The 27069-nt window shown below is 36.4% G+C and overlaps 2 protein-coding genes across 3 annotated transcripts in view; both read right to left on the bottom strand.

The window, feature by feature from the left end:
- Positions 1-14690, bottom strand: part of LOC114457899 (frizzled-3-like) — a 33017-nt gene extending 18327 nt beyond the window's left edge. For both annotated transcript variants that reach the window (XM_028440040.1, XM_028440048.1), the window contains exons 1-3: positions 14358-14690; positions 13986-14140; positions 12243-13037 (exon numbers count right to left, since the gene is read on the bottom strand). In XM_028440040.1, coding sequence (XP_028295841.1) covers positions 12243-12524 — 282 coding nt within the window. In that variant the 5' untranslated portion in view covers positions 12525-13037; positions 13986-14140; positions 14358-14690. The remainder of the gene's footprint in view (positions 1-12242; positions 13038-13985; positions 14141-14357) is intronic.
- A 2783-nt stretch (positions 14691-17473) lies between these two features.
- krtcap3 (keratinocyte associated protein 3) lies at positions 17474-26713 on the bottom strand. The gene is made up of 6 exons (XM_028438449.1): positions 26561-26713; positions 23086-23270; positions 20780-20839; positions 20477-20674; positions 19434-19568; positions 17474-18584 (listed from the first exon to the last, which is right to left on the bottom strand). The coding sequence occupies exons 1-6, from the start codon at positions 26571-26573 to the stop codon at positions 18513-18515; spliced, it is 663 nt and encodes a 220-aa protein (XP_028294250.1). The 5' UTR covers positions 26574-26713; the 3' UTR covers positions 17474-18512.
- Positions 26714-27069: the final 356 nt, after the last annotated feature.

The raw sequence follows: 27069 nt of genomic DNA, 5'->3' as shown, positions 1-27069 counted from the left end.
AATGTGCAAAAACACTAAAATAGGATGTTTTGAAGCAAATAGTTTTGACTCAATTTGTCCTCTGAATGATCAACACCTTCTGATGAACATATACAGCAACTTGATATTTCCTCTCTGAATTAAATTTTTATATTAACTGGGTAGATTAGCGCAATTGTGATATACTGCGATATATCACGATAATATCGTATCATGACCAAAGTATCGTGATACGTATCGTATTGCAACATACAGAAAAATCAAAATCCAGATAAGCAGCGTTTTACTGTTGTTCCGTTTGTGAGATATTACGGGAAAATTAGAGCAAGAACAGAAGTTCACTACACCTGGTTTTCCTCCACAATAGGACTGTTTAGGATCTGTTTCAGCAGTTTTCTGGTCCTGCTCCTGTTTTCATGCAGTTTCAGTAAAAAGCTGCTCACATTCAGGTATTGTTTTATGGTGTTACGGTCCAAATAGTATCCCAACAAACAGGTGACTGACTATTGACTGTGAGGCTGGTGTGAGGAACAATAGATGTTAGAACTTCCACGATTTGACGCTTTTGAAAAAAAAATTACACAGCTTTTTTGAGGGCAGTAATAATATGTATTTTGAACGTTATAATACAGCTGGCCACTAACGACAGCCGTCAACACATACGGAAGTTGATCACAAGAAAGTAGATTCATTAGACCACCTCTGGTTCCTTTCATCACATATCATGTGCATGATTTTTGTAACATCTATTTAAAAAAAAAAAAGTCTGCCCCCGCCTGTGGTCCCCCTCTGTGTGGTGAGCTTAAAACATGAAGCTTGTCTCTTCCTAATTTCCCTTAAATATCCAAATATCACAGAAACAGAACAAGATTTAATTTTAAAACAGAAACAAGGCTGCATGTCTGGTTTGTGATTTTTTTGTATTTCTGTTTTGTTTTAAGTCATTAAAACAAAATAAGCACACTATTTGTCATTCTAATTTTGTTTTAAAATGGAATAACCCAAAAACGAACAGTACATGGATTCTTTCCCTTTTTTCTTATATTAGTTCCCTCCTCCTCCTGTTCTTGGCTTATTTCAGAATACACTCCTTTGCTCCCCTGTCTGCGGGTCTCCTTCCATTCCTCCCTTTCCCTGTCTGCCTATTTAACTGCCATGGCAACGGGTGATGTAGGAACTCTCACAAGACCAAGTCTCATAAAAGACAATGCATACACACATAATCTCTCACATCGACATTCTAGTGGGAACCTTCCAACGGTTGGGATCCAAAAATGAATCACAAACCTGCTGCTTGTGTTCATAAGTGGTGACAGAGTGTGAAAGTGAAAACAATAGGAACTAGGAGTGCAGGGTAATAGAGATGTAGATATAAAAAGCTTTGAGGGTTCCAACTGAGCAGAATCTGATCACCCACACATATTCTAACACTATCCTGCAGCCGTCTGCGCACTTCCATCTGCTTAACACGTGCACACAGAATATCATCTACGATGGTGGACAGTAAAACACAGCTTATGACATCTGAGATTCAAGATTTTTGGTCTGTAATTATTGTCAACATAATATGCAATCATGGAATATTCAGATATTATCTATAGCTATTAACTTGGTCTAAATACATTGAAAAAAGAATACATAAAATGGGTGGAAGTCTTTCAATGATAAGGTGATGCTCAGGTTTCTTACCTTTAAGTGTCATCAATAGTCTCGTTTTATCACACTTGGGGGCAGATTCACTAAGATCTGAATTAAAGGGTGGTAAACCAGGTGCGTCCCTAAATCCTTTGGTCGCGCTGTTTCTTCACCTGCTGTGAGGAATTCACAAACATTGCTGAACTTATACAGTAGGTGTGCATATAGAAGTGGTTGAGACCACCCTATTTAAATGAACATTTTGCTCGTTTAACATGGAGAGGTGAGTCCACAAAATTACATTTGAAGAAGTTCATTTGGAGACTGGTGGACTTCTCTGTGTCTGCAGCACAAACATTTAATAATCTAGAAAACTAAATAAACAAAGAAAAGTGTTTTTTGGTTTTTGTTTTTTTTAAACAACTTTAAAACCTAATGATATTTATTCCCCCTAATTGAATGTGGCTGTTCCGTCAGTTCCTGTAACTTAATCAATAAAAAACAAGCAGATTTAGACAGGAACCGTCCTATTGATCTGTTGAGTTAATGCAGCAACACAGTCTGTTAATCAGTCGATCTGCAGAATTTGAAGATGATCTACTGAGCATCATCCAGCGGGTCTGAGCATCGAGCAGCACACACTCATATGTGAACCTTGTGCCATCGCTGTGTAAATTAAGCAGCTGGTCAGCGGATTCTGTCCTGGTGCTTCTGCCATCAACGCGACACGAGTTTTACAGTCAAAACATGGAGAGAAAGACACAGGAGCTCATTGGAGCTGTACGTCCGGAGCAACATCCATGAAGCTCTGAATGCATAGCCACACCAGACTCCACACGCGTCGCCTCGGGTGTCCAGCTTTTTCTCTTCCTCGCACTCTGCATTTTATTATTCAGTGACTGTTAATATTGACTATTGTTTTACTTAAAATATTTTCTTATACTAGAAAGGTAAACTGGAGCATTTTTTTTCCATCTTTGCTGTGTTTTGTGTCAACATTTATTGAAGCGGATCTCTGCGTGTGTGTTTGTACCTGTTTGTCAGCCGTACTATTTTCCTGTGTTAAAACAATCACCGCAAACAGTTCCAGATTCTATGAATTGCATTGTGCCAAATGCATTAATTTATTTGAATTTCCTCCTCCCATTTTTTGGGTCCCCTTGTGAGCTCCGCCTACTTGACATATTCATTAGAGGGAAACGCGCTAAATGGATTGAGGGCACATTGTGACGCGCTGAAGATGCACAGTCCTGATTCCCTGGGGTTTGTACCCCTTATTAGCGCGTGGAGTGACATTTGCACACATTTTAATACCCCTAACCCTTTAGTGAATCCGCCCCTTGGACTATTAAGAGGTTTGGTCATACACATACACAAACCGCAAATTGCTCAGAATAAGGTCTGCACGATGTCTGCTGCGTTGTCCATACCACCCTGTGGTAAAATTAAATACATAACTGTCTTTCATGGTTAAAGGTAAGGAACAGACTTATTGCCTTATTACTTGTTTTTGTTAGAAAAATTTCTGCAACTCAGCAGCCAAGGGTTTGATTTAAACAATTGTCCTTTAGTTCTGATGAAGATGCATACAAAACAAGGCATACAACAGAAGGTAGATTCACTCTACCTAAAACAAAGACAGATAAAATTAAAAGTACTGTAATGTACAGGGCCATGGTCACAAGATTAGATCTTAAAGAAAATGTATTAACAAAACAGCTCGAGATGCATAATCAAAACTAGTGATTACAATTAATTAGGGTAGGTTTGATTCGTTTTTTGTGATCTATAAATGTATATGTATATGTAAATTGATAAATAATTGTCAATGTATATTGCTAAATAACTAATCTGAGGTTAAACGCCACATGTTGGAGGAATTGTTTCAAAACATTTCAAAAAGTCTTTATATTTAAGGTCTTTTCATTCAATTTAATCACAACAAATGCATTTAAAATGCTTCAATAGAGGCAAAAGTGTGGGGAATTTGGAGAGAGAGAGATTGTATAATGCTAATAAAATTTTTTATTTAAACTGATTCTGAGCCATTTTCTGTCAGTTTTTCATCTTTATTTAAAATTTTTAGAGGCAAGAAAGGATCTGTTTTGCAAGCCTGTTAAATAAACAGAATTGTAGTATAGAGTTTTGTGTTGAGTGTTAATCAATATTGGGTACAATTTCTTGACAGTAAAGAGCTTTTTTGATGTACCACAAGCTGGGCTGACCTGGGGACACCATTTCATTAGTCCTGGAGCACAGCATCACACCACACTATTAAAGAAAAAAACATTTAGCTAAAGGAAAAGGAGAATATGGACGCTGCTGGTGTTACATTGTTCTTTGTGACGGTTGCTGTAGCGTTCCGTAAGAGTGTGTCACGTGGTAATATTACAATAATTCATGCATTGGGTGATGTGATTTAAATGCTGGAATAATAATATTTTTTTAAATGAAGAAGAAAAGAAAAAAGGTCCAGCAAATAATAAAACATTTTAGAAATAATGCGTGATCGATGAATAGCTGTGATTAAGATGGTGAAAGATGAACTAACATTTAGAGCAGATCTCAGGACAACTGATTTTTACACTTCAAGGGAAACATTGGAATTCTTACAAATGCAAGCTAAAACGTGCATAAAAAGAAAATAAAGGAGTAGAATTTACTAATGCAAAAGTCTTATTTTGAAAAACACCATTGAGCAATATCTATTCTCAACAGCCATGCAAACTGTTTATAAACCACTGCACATATACAATGAGAGTAGAAAGCTTCATGTAGCTTTAAAAGGGCACAATTAGTGGCGATAGGGCTTTTAACGCTGGCGCTGGTTCTGACAAACATTGTGCTGAAAATGTTACAGCTGCTTTGTGTTGAGTAGCTTTGCGTGACAAGGGGATCAATGGTTTTCTGTTTATGTGTGTGTTAGTGTGAAGCAGGGCTTAATACCGAGGGTTAAACGTCCCTCACACACATACACACAAATTCCCGGCTCAGTCATGAGTTCAGATTAAAACCATAAGACATGGATAACCTATATTTATGTGTTTTATCGTAGCTCAACACCCACTGAGGTGGTTCTAATGTAAAATTTACACTTTACTTCAGGCATAAAATGAAGCACACAAAATAATGCAATAACCTCTAGTCTATTGTTCTAAGACTAAGAATTTTACAAAATAAGAAAAGATAGCTCATGACAACACTCAACAGGTTTGTTTAAAAATGCATTCAATTATTTTACCAGTAGCCCAAACTACATGTTTTGTTTATTTATTAATTTGAGCAGTAGCAAATCTCTCCAATCTCACTTTCCAGGGGCATTGTGAGAATTCTTAAGCAGTGGCGGCTTTGTAAATGGGGAAAATTGCCAAAAAAACAGCACCAGGCAGAGCCGTTGTTTTGTGCATGAATAACTGAGTGGTTCGTTTAGGCCTGCAGCCTCAATAGACTGTCAGAATAAGCAGGACAATCAAGAGTTTAATTGAAATAAAGGAAACTTTAACTGAATGAGGACCTGTCTGTCTGCAGAGTGAAAAGGGTAATCAGCCTCTTCAGATGCAGAAAAAAAAAAAAAACATGAACCCCCTAAAAACGTGCACGCACGCGCACACACCTATAATAAAGCCAAAGTCGTACATCCACATTCACACAACCAGGAAAAAAAAAAGATACACACAAAACACTTCAGTCGACAAGCCTCGTACTATGAGCACACATACACACATTTTGAGTTGTGGGGACCTGGTGGCCCCAGGGTGGCCCTTCTCAGACAGCCTTATTTTGAAGGACAGGAACCCATGGTGAAAGAAAAGCAAACAGGGGGAAAGACTAAAGACTTTACACAACCTGTCAGTCTGACAGCGTTCCTCTTTATTTATTCACATTTTTTCTTTTTTCTCCAATCCCCTTGCTCACAGTTTCATCTACTTTTCAATATCGTCAACCCTTTTTGTTTTTTTTTTTTAAATTCCCATGTGTCCATCTACTATAAAATATCAGTAATATTGTTTAGTAGGGGTATGCATTGCGATATATCACATATCAATAACTACAAATTTCACCTTTACAACTATAATATGGTATGAAATACAATTATAATTTTTTTTAAACTTGCAAGAACAATTAAAAGGTAAATAACTGGAATTCAAATACCAATATCAAAAACAGACACTGAGTGACCGGGCGTTTACATGCAATGCCTGTGTGACGTAATTAAATGCATTTTGTTTCCTGTTAAAAGGCATGATTAAAAAAAATTGATTTGGACATTTTTGGGATCGATGTGATAATCGCACAGTGAAATATTACAATATATCAATTTTTCGTACACCCTTATTATCAAGACATTTTAGATAAAACCTGGCCAAATTTGGGCTGCTGAACCCTTAATATGAATCACAGGAACAAAAATATATTGGTAAAAAGTTTTCATTAAAATTTACATTCAATACAACAAATGAGATGCATCTGAGAAAACATAACATCCTGTAAATGTGAGGCAGCAAAGGAAATGAGGTAAAGTAATATTTGATGTTATGGTAAAGTATTGCTTTTGAAATGTCAGCAGTGCTGTATTTAATAAACGTAGGTGGCTAAATAAAAAAGTCAGCAGAGTTCTGCTGGATGGGAAAGTGTTTGGTAAACTGAATTACAGGACAACAATAGACACAGATTTGCCTGTAAAATAAAATCACTTTACCCACCAAAGTCATTTTGTTTTGACCCAGGAAGTGACAGCTGTCTGTTTGCTTTACAAACAGTGTTTCCTAAGCCTTTCTCTAAACTGCCAGTTAATGCTTGTTTAATGTATTTAGGTTCACAGAGCCACAGGATGAAGACTCTGCCAGGAATCTCCTTCCTAACTCAATAAATTAGGCCTCAATTAGATTTCTACTCTAATTATTGCAATAATACGATTGTTAAAAAAAATAAATAAATTAAAAAAAAAACATGTAAGTGTTTGTGATTGACTGCATAATAGAAGTGTGACGATATCTCGATATATCACAATATTTTTCACATGATCGTTTATCGATATAGTCGCACTAAGTATCAATATTTATTTATTTATTTTTTCAAAACCTTTTCTGCTTTTTCACTGCAGGTAGGTCTTCACAGAAATTTTGTCACTGTTTGTTGAAGGAACTAATATATTGTTTACTGGAATATTGCACTATAATGATGTCACTGGTAAGAAAGACCCTATTTTGTGTTTACAGAAAGCACTATTGGAGACGCTTATTTGTTTACACTGGTATGTTGACACTTATTTACAGAAATGTTGCACTAAAATAGTGTCACTGTTCATAGGACACTTTTTCAATTTATTGTCTTTCAGAGATAAAAAATAAAATTTGTATTTTTTCACTTAATCTTTTTTTTCTTGTTATGTCATAGATTATCGTCGAATGATTTCTGACCAATATATCGATAATTGCAGTATCATCATATCGTGAGATAATAGTTATCGTGAGCTTTGTTTCGCGTATCGTGAGGTACCCACCTCTACTACATAATGCATTATTTTATTTTTTGCAAATCGTAATTCAGTTGGGATGAACATCGTACATAAGGCATACTACAGTAAACACCTGAATCACACTTAAAGATGAATAAAAACTTTTATTTACTAATTCACTCAAATAAAAGGATAAAATTAGTCAGGATTAATTTAATGCTAATGAGCAATCTGACTTTTCTTTTTCTACTGCTTTAAAATACCAATGACATATACAGTATATACACGTCCTTAGTCCTGCATTCATAACCTGTAGTTTAAAAATCATGCAGCAGCAGATAGACAATGAGTCTGAAATGCAATCTGCAAACACATTTAAACATGGAAGTTCATGCATCCCTACAAAAGTAACTTCATACAAGATTTTAATCATTTATTTCCTCATTGATTTTCATCTCTTGTTTCAGTCGATCACGCACTTTGTCAAGGTTTAATTGACTATTGCGGCAGATGGACTGGTCAACGTTTGCTCCGACTCATTGTCCTCATTGTGAAGTTGAGAGAGAGAGAGATTAGCAGCTAGTTAGCACCAGTGAGGACTGACAGCTGGCCATTATCTTCCCCATCACTCAAACAAGCACACACAGGAGGACGAGGAGCCGTCGGAACAACAGCTGTGTACCTCGCAGCTACGCAACTCAACTATTACGACTTCATTTACTACCTCAGATTCATAATAATAAAAGTATTCATGATATTAGTCATTATGAAAAACTATTATGGGTTGAATTAGTTTACCATGTCAGAGGAAAGACAAACATATCAGTGAACACTCAACTGAGAGGTTGAGGATGATCAAGGATTGTTGGCTTCATTTTAGCTTCTAGTGGAGTTCCTATATTCCTTTATTAATTATTACTAAATGATGTTTCTGTTAAATAACTTCTCAATCATCTAGCACTTTGAGATTACTGTTGTAATTTGAGCTATATAAATAAAGTTGAATTGAATAAAAAAACTTGCAGAGAATATGTGAAAAAAGTATAGCATTTGCTCGATCAGTGTTTCTCAAATGGGGGTACGATGACACTACAGGGAGTAATTGAGAGAGTGTGGAAAATTACCAAATAAAAGCATAAAAATATGGGGATTCAAAATACTGTTTCATTCATTCATACCTGTTTACAGTTAAATTCTATTAAAATGTGTTTCATTACTCATTCATTCCATCATTATGCTTTATGGTTGTTTTTTTAATCTGACCAACATGCTGCAGTTGGACAATGGGGGTACTTTGAAGAAATAAGAGAACGGGGTACTGGGGCTTAACTAGTTTGAGAACCACTGTGCTAGATAATGACATTTATAGATACTTTATAAGCCTGTTTCAGACAAGGTGATTAAACAAGAAATTGCAGGAAAAAACTCTCTGAATACACATTAAATTAAACATTAAGTTGATAATGCCAGAAGAATGAGAAGGAAGCCATTACGGTAAATCCCCAGCTACTGCTCCTCCTGCTATATTAGGTGCTTCTTGCTTCTACACAACTGTAGACCTCCAGTTACAATAAAGTTATTTTACCAGATTTATTACCAGTAAGTCTGTACAGACAGTCCAGCATCAGAGCATCCATGTGTCACACCAGCTGCACTGCTGAACAGCTGCTTTAGAGCTCAGCTCAGTATTTATGAGGGCTCCATTATTACAGTACTGCACAACCACACACAAGGCTAAGTCATTTATTCTGCAGGGAGGAATCATTTTTACGGGGGAAACAATTAGCTATTAGAAATGTTCTAATGAAAAAGCTTCAGTCTGAAAATATCTAAAATAACAGACTCCTGGGTAAACTACAAAAAATGTTCACAGTATACTTCCAAATATTTGGTAATAAAAGAAATTGAATGCAACAGGATCATAAACTCTCTGGATAAGACTTTTAGCTGCAACGTCCATTAGTGAAACTTGTAGGGTAATTTGTAGGGGTGTGAAAGAAAATCGACTTCACGATATATCGCAATTTTTTGGGTGCCGATTTTAAATTGATTTTTTTTTATTTAAAAAAATATATATTTTTATTTTTTATAACAATATTTTTGTGTATTTGTGCAATATTTCAGTAGTTACAATGCTTTCAATGTGTTGCAATGATTACTTGATGCACTTGATTTTATGATGGCAGTATGCAACACTGCATTTTCTTTTTTTCAGTGAAAATGTGCAAAAACACTAAGTGATAAATAGGATGTTTTGAAGCAAATTGTTTTGACTCAATTTGTCCTCTGAATGATTAATATCTTCTGATGAACATACTTGCAACTTAATTTTTCATCTCTACGTTTAATTTTGATATTAACTGGGTAGAACATCACGAAACATCGCGATATTGTATCGTGACCCAAGTATCGTGATATGTATCGTATTGCAACATCCGTGCCAATACTCACCCCTAGTAAGTTGTATCTGATACTGATATGCAAAAGTATACATGAAATAAAGATTGAATCTTAGCCAACACAATCCTTTTCAAATTGTATCTGCAGGTAATCTAACACAATATCCGTGAACAGCTTGGGGCAGAATTCATTCAGACTTTTCTGTTCTACTGTGTTCCTGAAACCAACACTGCAGTAGTGCGGTAGCTAAAACATGAGTAGGACTCGTCACTCTATGTTGTGAGACCTGGAGCGGCAGACATGTGAGTGGACAAGGACACAAGAAGCATACGGGGTGGTGAAAACACACCCTGGCTCTGCTTGCCAACCATCACATGTATATGTGAGGGATTTGTTTTATGACTAGAAATGAACACAAAATTCAAAGTAGTAGTCCTGATCACAGTACAGTACCAAACATTTCCCTTGTTCTAACTAATCCTTGATGCAACCGAATAAGTATGGCAGAGTTATTGAGCAACACCTCACTCTGTGCTCCTTCTTACCCTCTGGAGAGAAACGGTGCAATAGAAAGGAGTGGTAACATGATAGAGATGGATCGTGTGGCTCTAGTGTTGCACTCAGGCAGTGTGTAACCTAGCACTTTGCCTTCCCTATTGTTATAAACTAATGCAATCAACCAAAGACACATTTGTGTGGACCTGCTAATCACTAAAGCATTTCGCTACAGTATAATTTTCTCCCTTTCCAGCAGATCCAATTGCAGTTCCAGTCTGTCCAATGCTCTAACTTCCAAAAATATGTTCCATGAGCACATTCACACACCTCAGGGTCCTAATGTAACATTAGTATGCATCATCAACGAGACGCAACACATCAGTTTTTAAAACTTGTTTTTGTGCAGCGTGCACAGAGCATTCCGTGCACACTCAGAATAGCATACATGCTATTAGATACGTTATTGATCCCCAAGAGGGAAAATATTTTTAGTATTTGTTAAGTATTAAGCATGCCGCTCTGATCCTAGACTGATGCTGCACGTTTGCGGGACCTCTTTGGACGGACTGATTATGTAGACTAGCTCCCTGGCCAATAGGAGCAACGTATTAAGTAGCATGACTGGTGTACTGGTAAAATTGAAATATTATGAATATATAAATAAATGAAAAAAATTTGAAACACAAAAGTTTGTGGTATGTTATGCATCTACTATTGCCCTTGAAACCTGTGATTAACTTTCATAAGTGTTGACTTCTGCTGTTAGGTATTAGGGGTGTAAATCACCCATTTCATTCCGATACAATATTGATTATCAGAACAACAACTCAATATTTGCCGATGTCACAAAGCTTACCACAATACGATTTTATTTTGATTGGATTTAGAGGCCTACGGTTGATATCAGTCTGTGTTTTTTATTCACATTAAAGAACAAAAACACCATTGATACATTTTAAGAATTTTATTGCCTGACCGTTTAAGGCATTCACATGGAAAACATTTTTTTCTCACCAACTAACGTTTGGTGTTTTACCAAAAAAAATAAGAGCGAAAGGCACAATGACGTGGATATCGATGTTTATACTTTAGATCGATTTGACTAAATCATTGATCAAACAATTGATTAATCGATCTAGATTGAATCTTCACACCCCTACTAGGTATTAAAACAGAAAAATAACAGGCATCACAAAAGCGTCTAAACAATTTTTGGAAAAGCCTCTAATCGTACATTTTTAACATCTATTGTTTGGCTCGCACCGGCAACAACTGATATTCAGTCGTCACCAGTTCATTTAGATAATACATGGATCTTTACACCGCATAATGAAAATTAAAAGTGATCAAGCTTTTTGAGAGCTGAGACAACCACAGATTGCGTGACATAAAAAAAAGCTAGATACCAGAAAACTGTTGGTAGAAATCACATGGAATACCAGCTGAAATAAATCCTAAACAGTCCTATTCTCTGTGTGTGGGGCAACCTGGTCCAGGACCTGGGGAGTGAAAAAGAGTGCAACGGACTTTCCAGAATTTTCGTTCCTGTCTAGCCCAACAGAATCTGCTTCAGTCTAGCAGAAATTTGTCTTGCTTTAACTTTATAATGATAAAATACAGAAACTCTCCAAATATCTTGACAAAGTGAATAACCACCATCATGCATAGAAAGCCAACTGTGGGACTGTACAGGAAGAAATAGAATATATTAACAGGGAGAAGGACATCTGGTCTGACATACTTAGTTTGCTGCCACCTCAAACATCAGCTAACGGCTAAATTGATGACAGTATGTCCCAGAAGAATTGGGTTGACATAAGGTCAGGTATGTGTAGCCCAGCACAATAGTAAACTGTATTAGTCTAGTAATCCTAATGGTATGATGGCTACAACATTATTTTTTTTGCTTAGTATGAAATGCAATCCTGTTCTTAGCAGGTGCATGTTGCTCCTAGTCTGCACACCAGAGCAATGACAGCTTTTTCCATTGGCTCTGTCGTGTGACCAAGACAAATATTAGTATTTGTGAAACACAAAGGTTATAATTTGATCCCTGAGAACACATTTCAATACAATATACAGTTAAGTATATTGCAACCTAGCACTTTGCTTTAATTCGAGATTTTTTATTTATTTCTATTTATTCAGTTCATTTCCGACATGGTCAGATTGTAGGATATTTCCAATTTCCACACATTAACTGACACACACAAACCATGTGATGCCTGAATTACACACCCACAAAAAAAAAAAAAAAAAAAAAAACACCTACCTCCATTGCCAATGCTGCTGTTTGTTGGTCATAGTGGTTCAGAAGATTGGGCATAAATGTTGTATTGTAAGGCAGATCCTGGCACATTCTCAGTCTGATGGGCTCACAGCTGAACTCATTGTGGCTCTCAATGTACTCCATATGAATTGATAAGGTGGGTACAACCAGGAATGAAAGGAGTGAGATGAAATAGACAGCAATTTTCTGCCCGATTGCTGTAATTTTGGGAGGTCTGACTTTGGTCCATCCTCCATCCTGCATTTGCATTTTAATGCGAGACATTTCTCCGGTCAAATCTTGAGGTCAGTACCCTTACGTTGATAGCCGACAAAGGGCTAGTTTTATCGTAAATGAGTGCATTTTTAGTGTCAGGGATGAAGGGATAAAAAAATAAAATCAAAAATAAAGAAAGTAAGAAAAATCGACAATCCTTTAAAAGCACCTGTGGAGGGGCCCCGGCTCATTGAGAAGCTCCGAAAGGATCTGCTCTTTGTGTCAGTCAGCAAATTTACCACCCATTGAGAGACTGGCTTCTATTGTGGCATGTCAGGCTGAGCCTTTAAATACAGGGCCTGAGCTCCATCTCATCCAATTTTATATGGTCTCTTTGTAATGCTTGGTGCTCTTCTCTTTTGGCCTTCCTCTGCGTCTCCACGTCTCTGATTTCCACTTTATTGGATGTACTTTCTTGACACTCCAAGGAGAGCCCACTTTATGTCATTATTGTCCTGATGTCACAAAATCCTGCTCTTCACATTGAAGAAGCAGACGGGGCTACATCCAATCAAGCTGGTCCTGTAGGGTTAATGCACAGACACATGGTTAATCGTCATAATGGACATGGAGAACTTGCTTTAAATGTGGGAGCTATTACCATCCACAATTTAACACACAGATTGTGTTTTACCAAACTATTGCTCTCGGTGTAAATGGGCATCAAATTATCTAAAGTGGTTTAGACCGTTGGGTTGATATTTTGTTTTTTAGAGCAAAACCTGCAAAAGAGACACTTTCATGTGCGTACCAGTGTAAGTGGGTGAAACTGGCCTGTTAAAACATGGAGACATGTTGCTTGTTTCCATATGAAGGTTGTCTCGATTCGATTACAAACCGATTATCGCTGCTTATTGATCTTCCATTTAACGTCAGACATTCGCTGACTTATTTGACTTCTCTTTTGAGTAACACCTCACAGCACCGCCAATATTTTATAGTTTAATTTAAATACACAAGTGAGGAGGACTCACCTGGTTTATTACAATTTGAAAAATGTAAATACTGATCTGCTGAAATTTAAGAATCACTTTATCGTAAATAATAAAATTGAGATTAATCAATAACCCCTTACTTCAAAAGGATATATGTGTGTGTGTGTGTGTGTGTGTATTTCAGTAAGTGTAACTACAGCAAACATGTGTCGTCTATGGTATTTTGTTTAATTGAGGTACTTAATCCAGCAGGTATGGAAGCCCATTCCCACCAGTAAAAAAAAAAAAAAAACTTGGAATAGTAAAATAATAATAATAAATCTTAAGTCATAATTATTATTATTTATTATTTTTTTAATTTTACTGGCGGAAACGGGCTTCCATAAACAGGTGCTCTGTTTTTAATTAATCACGTTTTTTTTAGACATAAAAAACTATAAAATGATCAGGGCTCATTATCATTCATCAATGATTAATTTTATAATATTATAATTCATTGAATGTGCTAAAATAGTTTATTATTCAAGCAACTTACCAATATTTGACATGAGATAGACTTCGGTCATCAGTTAACAGGGAAACCATTTGATCAGAAACACCGGGCAACCCAACATTCGCGCTGCTCTGCAATGTTTCCCACTCAGTCACCGTCTTTGTCTCTGACTCCCAGATAAACTTCACACACTCGCTCTACAGACGAACAGATAACATATATAAACACATTGGTTGAGTTTTTAAATGATGGAGAAGATGTAAAACAACAGTTGACAGCAGGCACTGATGCAGCCAAACTGATAATCAATTCATGTGAACACCTGTGTGACGTCTATATGCGGCGTTACAGTACTTTTAAAGGTGATTATTGTTCCGTCTAATATCCAAATAGCTTGCATGAATACATCCTCACCTTATTCAGAGGAGGAGAACCACACGGTGGTGACACCCAGGACAGCAGCAGCAGCAGCAGTCTATCAATCCGTCACCGCTGCGTCTCCAGCCCCGCAGCAGCGGTAGAGCCACTGTCCACTGTCCGTGTCCTGCTGCTTTATTCAAAGGCTTCTCCTGGCTGAGCCCTCGGTGCTGAATAGTAACAACTCCCAATAACACGGTACTGGATGTTTTACTCCCTCAGAGCTGTGGGTAAAGCGGCTCCAACGCTCCTCCGTTCACTGCGGCAGGTCGTTGTTCCTCCGCGTGCATCTGGCAGCGTGCTACCGACTCAGCGGGACCGCGGATTCACCGTGACCGCGCACCGTCCAACTGGCCTCAGGCTGGGCCCTTCATTTATTAGAGTGTGTATTGCCTGGCATCTGGCGATACGATTCGTATCCCGATACATAGCCCACCATACAATATATCTCAATATTAAAGTAATCAAATCAAATCAACTTTATTTATATCGCGCAAAATACAACAAAGTCATCTCAAAGCGCTGAGCAAAATATAAAGTCTATAGTTAAAAAGAAAGAACCCAACAAGAGCCACATGAACAAACATTTAGCGACAGTGGGATGAAAAAAACTCCCTCTTTTTTATAGGAAGAAATCTCCAGCGGAACCAGGTTCAGAGGTGGCAGCATCCGCTTCCACTGAAAGTATAGGCCATTATTGTGATTTTTTTTTCATACATGACTTAATAAACAACTCATCTGTAAATGTGTACACCTTCATGAGAACATTACGTATGAAATATATTTTATTTGGCCTGTTTTACACTCAAAACATTGCCATGTGCCAACAACTTAAAATAATAAAATAACAATCTGCCTGTGGCTTTTAAACCAACTTTGACTTCAGTTCAACATGACTTTAGTGCAACTTAACCGAGGTATATGCGTAGAACAACAAATAAATGCAGAAAGTTTGTACTTTCTTTTTAGTTTTTATTGACAAAACACAAGGTGGTCAACATGCCCAGGTTTCAGAGCACTTCTTTGTGCAGTTACAATGTTTCCTGCAGTGGAAAGCACTTTCCTGGTTAAATAAAGGTTAAAAAAAAATTGATATGAATGCATTATGAATCGATCCGAGAATCGTGCGACGTAATATCTCGATATATCCCCGAATCAATTTTTTTTTTTAACACCCCTAGTATTTAACAAATAAAAATAAAATAAATAAAAACAGTGTGCAACCTTGACATTTGTAGGACACAACAGATACCAGCTCTAGGATGTGGAAATAATTTTGCTGGAAAAACATTATAAGATTTTCTGTCACCGGAAAACTAAAAGTAAATACCTGTACACAACAGATGTGCTGGAGGCAATGTGGGGTGTAGAAAGCAGATCATACGCATAGATTTTGGGAATGTGGAAACATTCTAAGTTACTGGGATATCTGTGTACAGTATAAAAGAATTCTGGGATACATATTAAGTACCAAAGACATTAACACTTATATATTTAGGAAACCTGTATAGTGTAGTTTATATTCAAAGACAAGATGTGTACTTGGTCAAGATATGACTTGAAGCAACAAAAAAGGCAATCACCAGACAAATGGTACAAAGAGGAACCTCCCACCCTGGGACAATGCTGGGAAACTGTTGAAAACATGATCTACAGTATGGAAAAACTTACATATACCCTGAGACTACAACGACACATATTTAACCAGAGGTGCAAGAAATGCACTGCCTACAAGGCCCTTCATGGAGGCACCACAGGAACCCCTACATGAACACAGGATGCAACTGTATTGTTATATATATATATATTTTTCCAGATTCTCTATCCCCCAACGTTAACTGTTCATCTGATTGTTTATATAAGTCTGTTTATAGATTAAACAATTTAAAAAAAAAGCAAGTTTAAAAAATAAAAAACAAACAGCGCAGATTTCATGTGATTACTTCAATAGCAAATAGTGTCTCCCTTGTAAAATATAGCTAACTAATTACTGTTGTCAGAAGTGTGATAATGGCATCTACAGCATAAATCAATCATGTTTCAATAAATTACAAGAAAAGACAGTATTTTACTGAGCAATAGTACTGTTAGTTTGTGGGGAATTTGTCCAAAACTAGTTGGAAAAGGAATGTGTTCCTAATGTTTTGAAAATGATTGGGAACTGTTTCTGAGTAATCTCTGCAATGTGCTCCTGTACACCTTGGGGTGAATGTGTACCCCCGGGAATCGCTGTTATACAAAACAATTCAATTCAATTTAACTTTATTTATATAGCGCAAATTACCACAAAGTCATCTCAATGCGCTTAACAAAATATAAAGTGAAAAAAATACAGTGGTGTCAAACATAGGATGAGTGGCCCTCCAAAATATACAGCCTTGCCCACAGGAACACTTAAAATAGCGGTGTAGTGTTTAGACGAGTTTTCCATGGTGTTTGGTCTATCTTTGGTTTAAATTTTGTAAAAAAAAAATAAAAGACCTTTGACGTAACCCTGCAGTCAAACATATAAACAACACTTTTCTTGCTTTGGTTTATTTAATTTAACAATATAAAAACAAAAAACACATGCACTTAATAGTTTTGTTTTTTTGAAATTGGTAAATATTACTAATATTTTATATATTAGCCACAAAGAAAGTATGAATCATTAAAAAGCAAAAACAACATTCTTAAAACAAGCACTGATAGTGAGACACTTGTCTTTTTTGTGAATGGTAGCCTAATAGTAGTCCGTTGCTGCTGCTGAGTGTATCTTCATCTTATATTTAATCTAAAGCAACTGTAATGACCGTCCAGTGAACCAATCGGATCAGACAGAAGTGCTTTGATTGTATCAGTCAACACTATGTCAATATTTATCTGTTACAGCCTAAGGATTAGTGCTGTGTGCTATGATTCCTTTCTGGACAATTGAGCATGACACTAGATTAACCGTTTCATGGCTGATCGGATTTGATCCTTTCTGTCACAGAGTAGTGGGGGGGGAGGGGGGGGTCTACGCCACGGCAGCACTGTCCCACATACACATTTATGCTCAGCGTCTGACAAGACTTGACACTGAACCACAGCACTGGTCACGCACAAATGCATTCAGTCCAAACACAGTTTACTTGATTTTCTGATCAGCTTTTATTTAGATAGCTCAGGCAACATCTCCTACTCAGTCTTTTAATATCCTTAAAATGTATTAGACCGTTTCAAACGGACAGATAAAAAAACAACAACATGTATAATTAAAACTTAATCTCCTTCATGTAAAATATATTAGTGATTTTAGAAAAGATTAAAAATGCTATTAAAATCCTCTAATACATGATTGTATTCATTATCCTTACAGCTTTTGGCTTAAAGCCTTTCTTTGGAGTACACACATTGTATTTTAAAAAAAAAAAGTTAAAATAAAACTTGAATATTCAAAGTTGTAAAAAAAATATTGCTTTGGTTACTGTGTGAGGTGTCTTCAAGAAATAAGGTTCTAATACACCAAACCACAACAAAATGAAACATTTGACAGCAGTTTTATGGAATAATTATCTATAATTAGTGTCAATAAGCTTCATTAGAGCTGATTGATGTATGCAAATGGTGCATTTCAGTGCTCGGTTTAAACGTCATAACACACGGCAGCACCATACAATGTGCTTAACCATTTTCACCATACCAATAAACACATGTGGGTGGTGTAAGTTCAGCCTATATAAGACTATTGAGTCTGTTCAACCCATTTACAGTGAAGGGGGTTTGAATCTTCCAAGTTTCAACATACGTTAGATAGAACTGAAGGGAGTATTGGTAAAATACTTGTTCAAGTAGTAATAAAAACACACCTTCATACAGAATGATACAATCATTATAATATCCAACTGTTACTCAGGAGTTCATGAGACTAAGGAAACATTTAAATTGATAAAGATTTTCATTTTCTTCATATAATGTGGAAAGATCATTGAATGACTGTCATAAGCCAGATATATTTTGTCCATAACCTCACTGTTATATGGCATTGTGCTACCACACAAGCAGGGGTTGGTTTCTCACTGTTTTCCTGCACAAGTTTAAACAAGTAATCTTCACATAACCCAGTAAAAAAGTCAGACATGTAAAGAAATGTAGTGACAACTTCCAGACTTCACATTTTGCTCTTTCAAGTTACGCTTCAGAATTCAATCGCTGTGCAATCAGGTGCTGGCTGTGGGGAGAGCTCTCAGCTTCCTCTTCCAACTAAAACAAAAAGTGGATAAATTAGTGAAGAGTGATGAGCAAAACTGCAGCTGTGTGTCAGCAATCAAAGGGATTTGATCCAGAAAATAACAAGAAAAAGTCAAGTGTACATTCAGCAACTGAATCATACTGAATGTGTCTGAGTCACGCTGAGATTTAAGACTGGGACCACCTTCACCCCTTAAGCACTTTTGCTTGCTCCACACAAAGAGCAGGGTTGGGGTCAATTATAATTGTAATTGCGCAATTTGTAATGAATTACAATTATGATGTAATTATTAAAAAAATATATGTTGCATTGCATTGTAATTGAACTGAATTAATTAAAATTTGATAAAACAGTGTGAATTACAATGTAATTAAATGCAAAACTGTGGAACCATGTTACGGTTTTATGGCTTACACATATGTAATTAACAATTATTAACTATCAAGTTTTCCCACTACCTGTCAGTTCACTTGAGGATCATTTTACCATTTTTAAAAATAATTTTAAATTGAGGGGTATACTGACACAAAAAAGGCTCAGACACTCACACCAAAAATATTAATACCAATATTTTCTAACATGTATTTTTTAATGTATTTTATATCTGATATAAGACATAAGATATCATAAGAGATGCTAAAAGAAAGCTAACAAGAGGAGGGTTACGTTTTATGGGGTTATTTAACTTTAGTAAATGAGAACGTAATTGTAAGAAAAATTATAATTGTAATTTTAATTGTAATTGGAAAAAATGCTGGTTGCAGTAATCATAATTGAGCTGTAACTGAACGTGGATAATTGAATACGTGATTGTATTTTTTAAAAATGTAATTGAACCCAATCCTGACAAAGACACATACCTGTTCTTTGATGTAGCTGCTCACACAGGGTGCCAGCCCTCTGAGAGCCAGCCCAACGATGAAGCACCACACAGACAGTCCAGCCTCTGCTGCTGAAAACAAAGCACAAGGGACCCACAGTGCCAGGGTGGTGTCCTGAAACACCACGAAAAAAAAGGGTCAAACAGCTCCCGAGTAATGCTTTTTCTAAATGTCCTCCCAAAACTTAAAGTCCGTGTAAAGCAGAAATAAATTTGTGTTCTAAATTTGTCATGCCACAGAAACATGTGTCATTGACCACTGAGCCAAATTTGAAAGATGAAAAAAATTGCTAAGTCAATAAAATTAGGTCTTAAAATCATGGAAAAACAAGCACTTCTTTCTGCTCTGAGATGCTGGGGGCGTGTCAGTTAGAGGCGCTGGAACCACGCCCACACGTGGGAAGGGGCAGCCTCCATACTGTGACTATGGGAGAGAGCAGTGTGAAAGCTGCTCCAGCGTCGATAGTGCTTACTGATTTTCCAAAAGTGCTGGGATTGGGCCAAACGAGGTGTCAGTGAAAAGGTCTGCTTTGCCCGGTCCGAATATGTGCATCTCTCCCGGCTAGAGTCAAAACTGCATCCACTAGAGGCAAAACACACAACCATGGTGCAAAAAAATGCAAATTTTATGGAAAATGTGGCACCAGCAGATTCGTTTTATTCCCCAAAGTCCGAATATGTGGTTTATTTTTGGCTACGGGATGGATCACGCCTGCTGGAGGTTGCGGAAGTTTGGTGTTCTTCAGCAGCAGGGTCAGGTTTATGCTAATGAGGGCTCAGTTACGTAACAAGGCTATCATTTCTGACCCACCCATTAAATACTGAACACAGAAATTTCAAGCACAGTTTGTGAAGCCTAGCTCAACAATTACATTCTAAATGGTTGAATGACTTTTTACGTTTTAATGAATAAATTTATGACCTATTTAATGTGTTTAGAAGAAAATAGCTGAATTTGCTTTACACGGTCTTTAACGAAAAAACTTAAGGAACCATAAAGGAAAGAAAAAATACCAAACTCACATAAATTCGTGTTGTATCGAATGGACAGCGCGCACTGATTGGTGACCGCGCATTGATGGGCACATCTGTGTCGTTACATCCAACCATTAGCCCTTGGCCGTTGTTGGCTACAGTGAGACTGATAGAAAGGAGGAGCCCGATGAAGCACGCCGCTGACAGCAAGGCATTCAGGAAGGACACAATCAGAAGGCCTATTTGCTGAAGACACACAGGATCCCCAAAAATACACACAAAGGAGTAGTTATTACACAATACTTACTGTGTGTGTGACTGAATTGATGGTATTGGTTGAGCTCTACTTACCAGTTTAGACACATGAAGGTTCCTTGATACCACGATGGCAATGATCCCAGCTGCAATACTCTAATAAGGTTTAAATAACAGACTTAGCTTTGCAAATGGAAGGGTTTATCATCATCTGTATCGCAATGAGTAATACAAGATTGAAGGATGTGATGTGCATATAAAAGTAATCCCAGTAAAAGCAATCTTTTAAATCTGTATTTACTTCTCCTTTGGTAAACACCCACAGAATGATCTGAAAAGAAATGAGTTAGCATCTGAGAGACATGGGAAAGTTCCCACGATAATGTCTCCAAAGTGAATTTCATCCCTCTCTCCAGAGTAATGCATTCTGCCCTAAAGGGACGAAGGACTTGTTTGAAAAACCAGCTTCTATGAAATAGGCAAGTCCAGTCTTGATTGCCAAGAGAAATACATCCCACTATTATAGACAAAAGAGCAATTTAATGCCAAGACTATAGACTTTACCTGTTTCTCTAACGCTCCATACAACGTGAATAATGTAGCAGTGTGTGGTTTAAAAGCAGGCTTTTTCAGGCTCAATTACCCCCTTTCTCTTATTTCTGAATCATAGTACCCCCTTTGTCTGACTAGAACATTCTAAACAAGATCATTTCGTGTTATTTTGTGTTTTTGCGGTCATTTTGTTGTTTTATTATTCAGTATGAAAAATACACTGAATCTTATTTTGTGTGTTTTTGGTATTATTTAAATTATTCTCTCTCAGTGGGGGTATACTATGAATCTAGATTGGATTAAGCTCCATTACCTGGCTTGAACAAACCAAACATTCCTTTCCAGATATGTGCTGGACTACGAATGTAGATTAAAACACGCTAATTTAAGCCAAGTGATTTCACCCTCGTACGTGCGCGCTCACGTGAAAGGGGTGGAGATTGCAGCGTCTGACCAATCAATGAAGAAAAGTGGCAGAGTGTCTTCACAGGAGGAACAGTTTATGATCTTAAATATGATGAATATAAATCCATGATGACAGTAGTGCAGGAGGCGGAGCTTTTATACTCGCTATCAGATCTGATCCAGTTCATAACCTGGTCCCGATCGGTTACATGTTGCTTAAGCTTAAAAATATGAAAAATTTAAATTCATAATTCAGACCATAAAACACCACTAGTGTTGCAGTAAAAGCAGCAAGTTAATAATGCAGGAATTTATGAGTGTTAATGTTTACATTTGTGAGGTTATAAACGGAGAATAACCGGACATTTTGATAAGTTTTACTTTCTCTTTTCTTTTTAACGTGTCTCTACTGTGGCTGTGATCCTGCATTCATACAGATCAGCCTACATCATAAGGTGGAATGTATTTATATTTCATATTATCTAAAGCAGCAATTCTCAACTGGTGGGTCAGAACCCAAAAGTGGGTCGCTGACCTGTACTGGGTGGGTCGTGGACAGCTGGTCAAAAATAAGTACCTCTCAAATTGGACTTGTCTTTTATTTCGAAAGAACCTTTTCTTTTGTTGTGTGTGTTTTCAACAGCTATTTTTGAAAAACTAATTAATTTCTAAAAAAAAAAAAAAAGTGCGTCAGAGGTCAGGAGGCCGGACTTTATCACTAGCTAACATTTAAACTAGAGAAAAATTTGGTCGGGACCAGGTTAGCTGTGAAAGACTAGTTGCCATAGTGATTCAGCTTCAGTGAGCTTTGTAGTCAGCACACACGGATTAAATCCTGGACGTTAGCGCGATAAGAAGTAATCTTGATTCATAGCATACCCCCAGGGTAGGTGTTTTTGGTGTTGTTTGGTTGTTTTTGTCGTTTGTATTTTTGTAGTGATCTTGTGTATTTATTTTCTAATTTAGAGTATCTTTGTTGTCGTTTTGTATGTTTTTTGTTGTCTGTGTTTTGTGTATTTTTCTCTCTCTATGTGTGTGTGTTTTTGGTGTCATTTTGTGCTTTTTTGTTGTCTGTTATTTTTATTATTCAGTATATTCTTTCTCTTATTTTGTTTTCTGTGTTTTTGATCTCGTTTTGTGAGTCGCTGTTAATATTTAGTATGATTGTCATTTCCAACTAAAAATAAACATTATTAAACCCCATATTTGTAATACTTTCATTGGTTATTTTCCTCTCTCTCAAGTACCCCCAGTAGTGCCATTGCGTACCCCCCATTTGAGAAACACTGGTTTAAAGAACTTTGACAGTTTACATTGAATATGTTGAGATAACAGATTTTTATTGTTCGGATTTGATGATTCAAATTATTTTAAAAAGGATTACATATAAACTATCCTGATATAGGCACAAATGTGATCTTTACAATAAAAACCAGTACACTTACCAGCAGGCCGGACGTGACAGAGATGATATTGGCTATAGTGTACTCAGTGGAAATATGCTGGGTGGGTTTTGAAATGTGGCGAAGGACACTGCCATGAACAATAGCTCCCAAGATAAAGTTTAAATGACCAACCAGGATGAGGGTCAAGCCCTGTTTCATCAGCTTCCTCGGCCCTTTGGTTTTATCTGTAACACATTAATAGAAATAAGAACGTAAAACCATGACTCAACAATTCAGTTTAATCCGTAGAACAAAAGTTACAACATAGTCACCTGATAAAAACTTGGAGCAAAGTTATATGTAAAGTGTAATGTGTCCATTGATAACCAATGATCAAATCTTGATACAACCCTATTGACTAATTACAGTAGTCTATCTCTAAATGACAGCCATTTTAAAATGGAAGAATCTTTTTTCAGTTCATTTCACTTGAGTTGGTAATTAGTTTTTTCATCAATATAATGTATAAGCCCATATATGTTTCTTTTTTTTTAGTCATTCATTTTCCATAGCTGCTTTATTCTATATATCTTTTACCAGCTGATGGAGGAGAGCTGCAATCCATCATGTTTTAAGTCTCTCTAACCTGAACCCCTACTTATTACGATACAACCCCTAGAAATCAGTTGTTTTGGGGTTGGGTGACATCTAAAATGTGCAGGACTGCACTGCAACCTTCCAGAATCCAAGTTTAATAGCCACACAAGGTGAGAAGGTACACCCTGGACAGGATTCTGGTCTATCACAGGGGCTAGCATAAAGCGACAATCACAGACACAAATACTAAATCCCAGGGACATTTTAAAGCTTCCAACACACCCAACATGCACTGGTATACGTTGTATAGAATGTGACTTCTGAATATTTGAGTCGCTGTAATGGCTTTCACATTATGAACAGTTATGTAGTCATGTATATGGAGGAAGCCTGAGTCTCCACCACTAGAAATAATACAAATCACCATAATTATGAGACAGAAACTTAGAAAGTCATCATTATGAATTACATTTTTTTTATAACTATACATTCAAAACACATATTTTTGCTTTTTATTTACTTCTTAGAATTCAACACATGGTACATATAATGTAGAAAATAGTGAAGGGACATGTACGTCACATTTTTGTATGTTTCTTTGCAACTTTACATGAAAAAATTATGATAATTATGACTTTCTTTCACATATTTATGAATTTACTAACTCATAATTATGACTTTCCATTGTGATTTTTATTTCTTTTTTGGTGGAAAGGGGCTTCCATACATGTATGTGGTATGAGTGTATTCAGTCAATAAGAAATATTTGGGAGAGCAGAAACTATTCATAGACAATAATATACAGCACCCGGCACACACATTTTTAAATTGCATTTTGATTTCTTGCATTTTTATTTGAGTGTTGGTTTAACCTTCAACTTTTCCATCTCTGACTCTAATCTAGTATCTGTACTATAAAGTGCAGAACACGCAGAGGTGAAAGGAACTGACAACAATTACTCCCGTTACTGTAAATTAGTTGCTTTTATGTAATTTTTTGAGTATGTATCTAAATCAGTTTTTTTTACTTGTAATTATGTATGTTTTAAAAGAAGTAATTCATTATATTCCCACACCCAACCGTAACTGAGTAAATAATATTTTTTGTTTTAAAATGATCAATGGACATTGTGAAAGTACAAAAAATTAAATGACCAGACAACAATCAAATGCATCACATCATAGCCAACCAATCAGATTAATGTTAATGCACCTCACCAAAACAGCATTAAATTGAGGTCATTTTCTTAGTTTTAGAGTTCATAAATATAGCTATACTTAGGGCCTGAGAATCTTTTTATCATTTTGAAATGACATAAATGGTAGCATTTTATTTATTTTTTAAAGAATTGTACATTTTGACAAACCTTTTATTTTATACAAATGCCTTTGTGGACTTTGAGCGTGATAACTTTTTGGCAGTGGCTATCGGTACGGTTGCCGTATCAATATACCGACATTCTAGCCGTAGGCAGCGCCCCTCATTGGCCAATTTAGGTCACGTGATAGGCCAGTCATTGGCCAGTTTAGGTCACGTGACTAAGACTAAACCGAACCGTAAACCTAAACCTAAAAATTGTTGCGATATAGGGTTATAACCTAACCCTAAGATGTTACGTACGAGTACTTCAGAAAACGTACCAATAGCACGCGGAGTTGTCTCTACGGCAATCGTACAAATAGACACTTTCTAACTTTTTTTTAATTTTGGAATTGAATTAATTGGTGTTATTATTATTATTAATAATAACAATTGTACTTTTTAACAAACCTTTTATTTTATACAGATGCCTTTGTGGAAAATATAATGAGTTCCAATTGTGTAAGATTTGGTCTCTTCCTTAATAAGTTTATACATGAAATATTTACTGTATGCAAGGGAACCGGTGTCATGATCTGAGATTACCTACGTGCTGAGATTATAACCCTAACCTAACCCTAACCTAATCCAATAAACAAATAAAACACGTGTCCGTTCACTTTGTAAACAATTTCTTTTGTAAACAATTTTTTTTTTTTTAGCAAAAATTCATTTTTCGGTAGTGCGCGCATATATGCGCATATATAAGCTCAGAACGATACGCACTCAGTACATGACACCGGTGTCACAGAGTTTACCTCCGTGCTGAGATCATAACTAACATAATCCAATAAACAGAAAAAACATGTCCGTTTACTCTGAAAACAAAAATAATTATATATATATATATTATTTATTTTTGTAGCAAAAAAAAAAATCATTTTTCGGTAGTGCGCATATACAATCTCAGTAGATGTGAACTACATGACATCAAGGCAAGATTTCTTACCAAAAATAAACATGGTGGGTGAAAGTAACTAGGAACTTTTACTTTGAGTACTATTTAATTGAGCTACTTTTTACTTGTATCTGAGTATTTTATGCATATATTACTTGTACAATTTCAATCAAGTGACATTACTTCTACTTGAGTAGGATATATGAGTACTCTTTACACCTCTCAGATAAGCATCACAATCCAACCTCAAAGAACTAGATTAAGGTCCCACACACCACACTAAATAATGACTAAGACTACATTACACTTTGCTGTCAAACCGTTTAAGAACAAAACTAAAGTAGGAACAATATCCTGTGTTGTTTGGTGCTCCAGCTAAAGTGATTATTGAACGCAATCGGTAGATTCGTCACATACTCCATGAGTCACAGGTGAGAGGAAGCCTGGACACAGGTGATACTTTACATTCATTAATTATAGACTAGCTAAAGCCACTTTCCGTTCTCTTCTAACTCACTTTAGTTTTAAGGCGTAAACATATAGTCACTGGACAGATGACCCGTTCACAGATCATACATTGTGTTCAGACAGTTGGACTCCAGAGGTCAGATAGTTACTCCTGTAAACGGTAACGTTTTTATTTATAAAGGTTACGACGAGGTCGATGTTCAAGAACTCACCAAAGACGCACATTTCTCAGCTGGTAAAGTTCCCCTTAATGTCGACAACACAAAGGTGCAAACGACAGACAGGACACTCAGCGACCACTTCCTGTATGACGTCATGAAACTCACCTGTGAGCTCGCAGGGACGCAATGTTCACTTCTGAGTGGGTGAACTCATCATCAGTGGACCCACACACACACAAAAAAAAAATATCTATTTGTGTACAAAGAAACTCCAACAGAGGAAAAACAAATTAGATATGTTCAAAATAATAGATAAGATCCATGCACACTTGTAATTGTAATATGTCTGCTCAAAAGAAAGCGAGAAGAAAAAAAGACTTATTTAAACCCACCCCATTTTTTAATTGCACAAGTTTCATCATATTGATTCTGTCTGTTTGGACTTCTAGAAATACACAGTAAGTAATAAATAAAATAGGAAAAAACTACTAATATATCAGTCACCAAGATATACAAGAATACAAAGCAAAAATACCAACAACGGTAATAAATTCCATTCA

The sequence above is a fragment of the Gouania willdenowi genome, chromosome 3 (assembly GCF_900634775.1).
Source record: "Gouania willdenowi chromosome 3, fGouWil2.1, whole genome shotgun sequence".
Classification (NCBI taxonomy): Eukaryota; Metazoa; Chordata; class Actinopteri; order Blenniiformes; family Gobiesocidae; genus Gouania; species Gouania willdenowi.
The sequence above is the reverse complement of the archived record's forward strand: the minus strand, read 5'-3'. Positions and strand labels throughout refer to the sequence as shown.

What these genes read in the sequence shown, in the direction of transcription:
- krtcap3 (XM_028438449.1), bottom strand. An exon ending in CTGTCACGTCCGGCCTGCTG is followed by an intron (nt 20,840 to 23,085) that starts GTAAGTGTACTG and finishes AAACCTTATTAG; the next exon opens with AGTATTGCAGCTGGGATCAT. An exon ending in GCAGCTACATCAAAGAACAG is followed by an intron (nt 18,585 to 19,433) that starts GTATGTGTCTTT and finishes TTTTTGTTTTAG; the next exon opens with TTGGAAGAGGAAGCTGAGAG.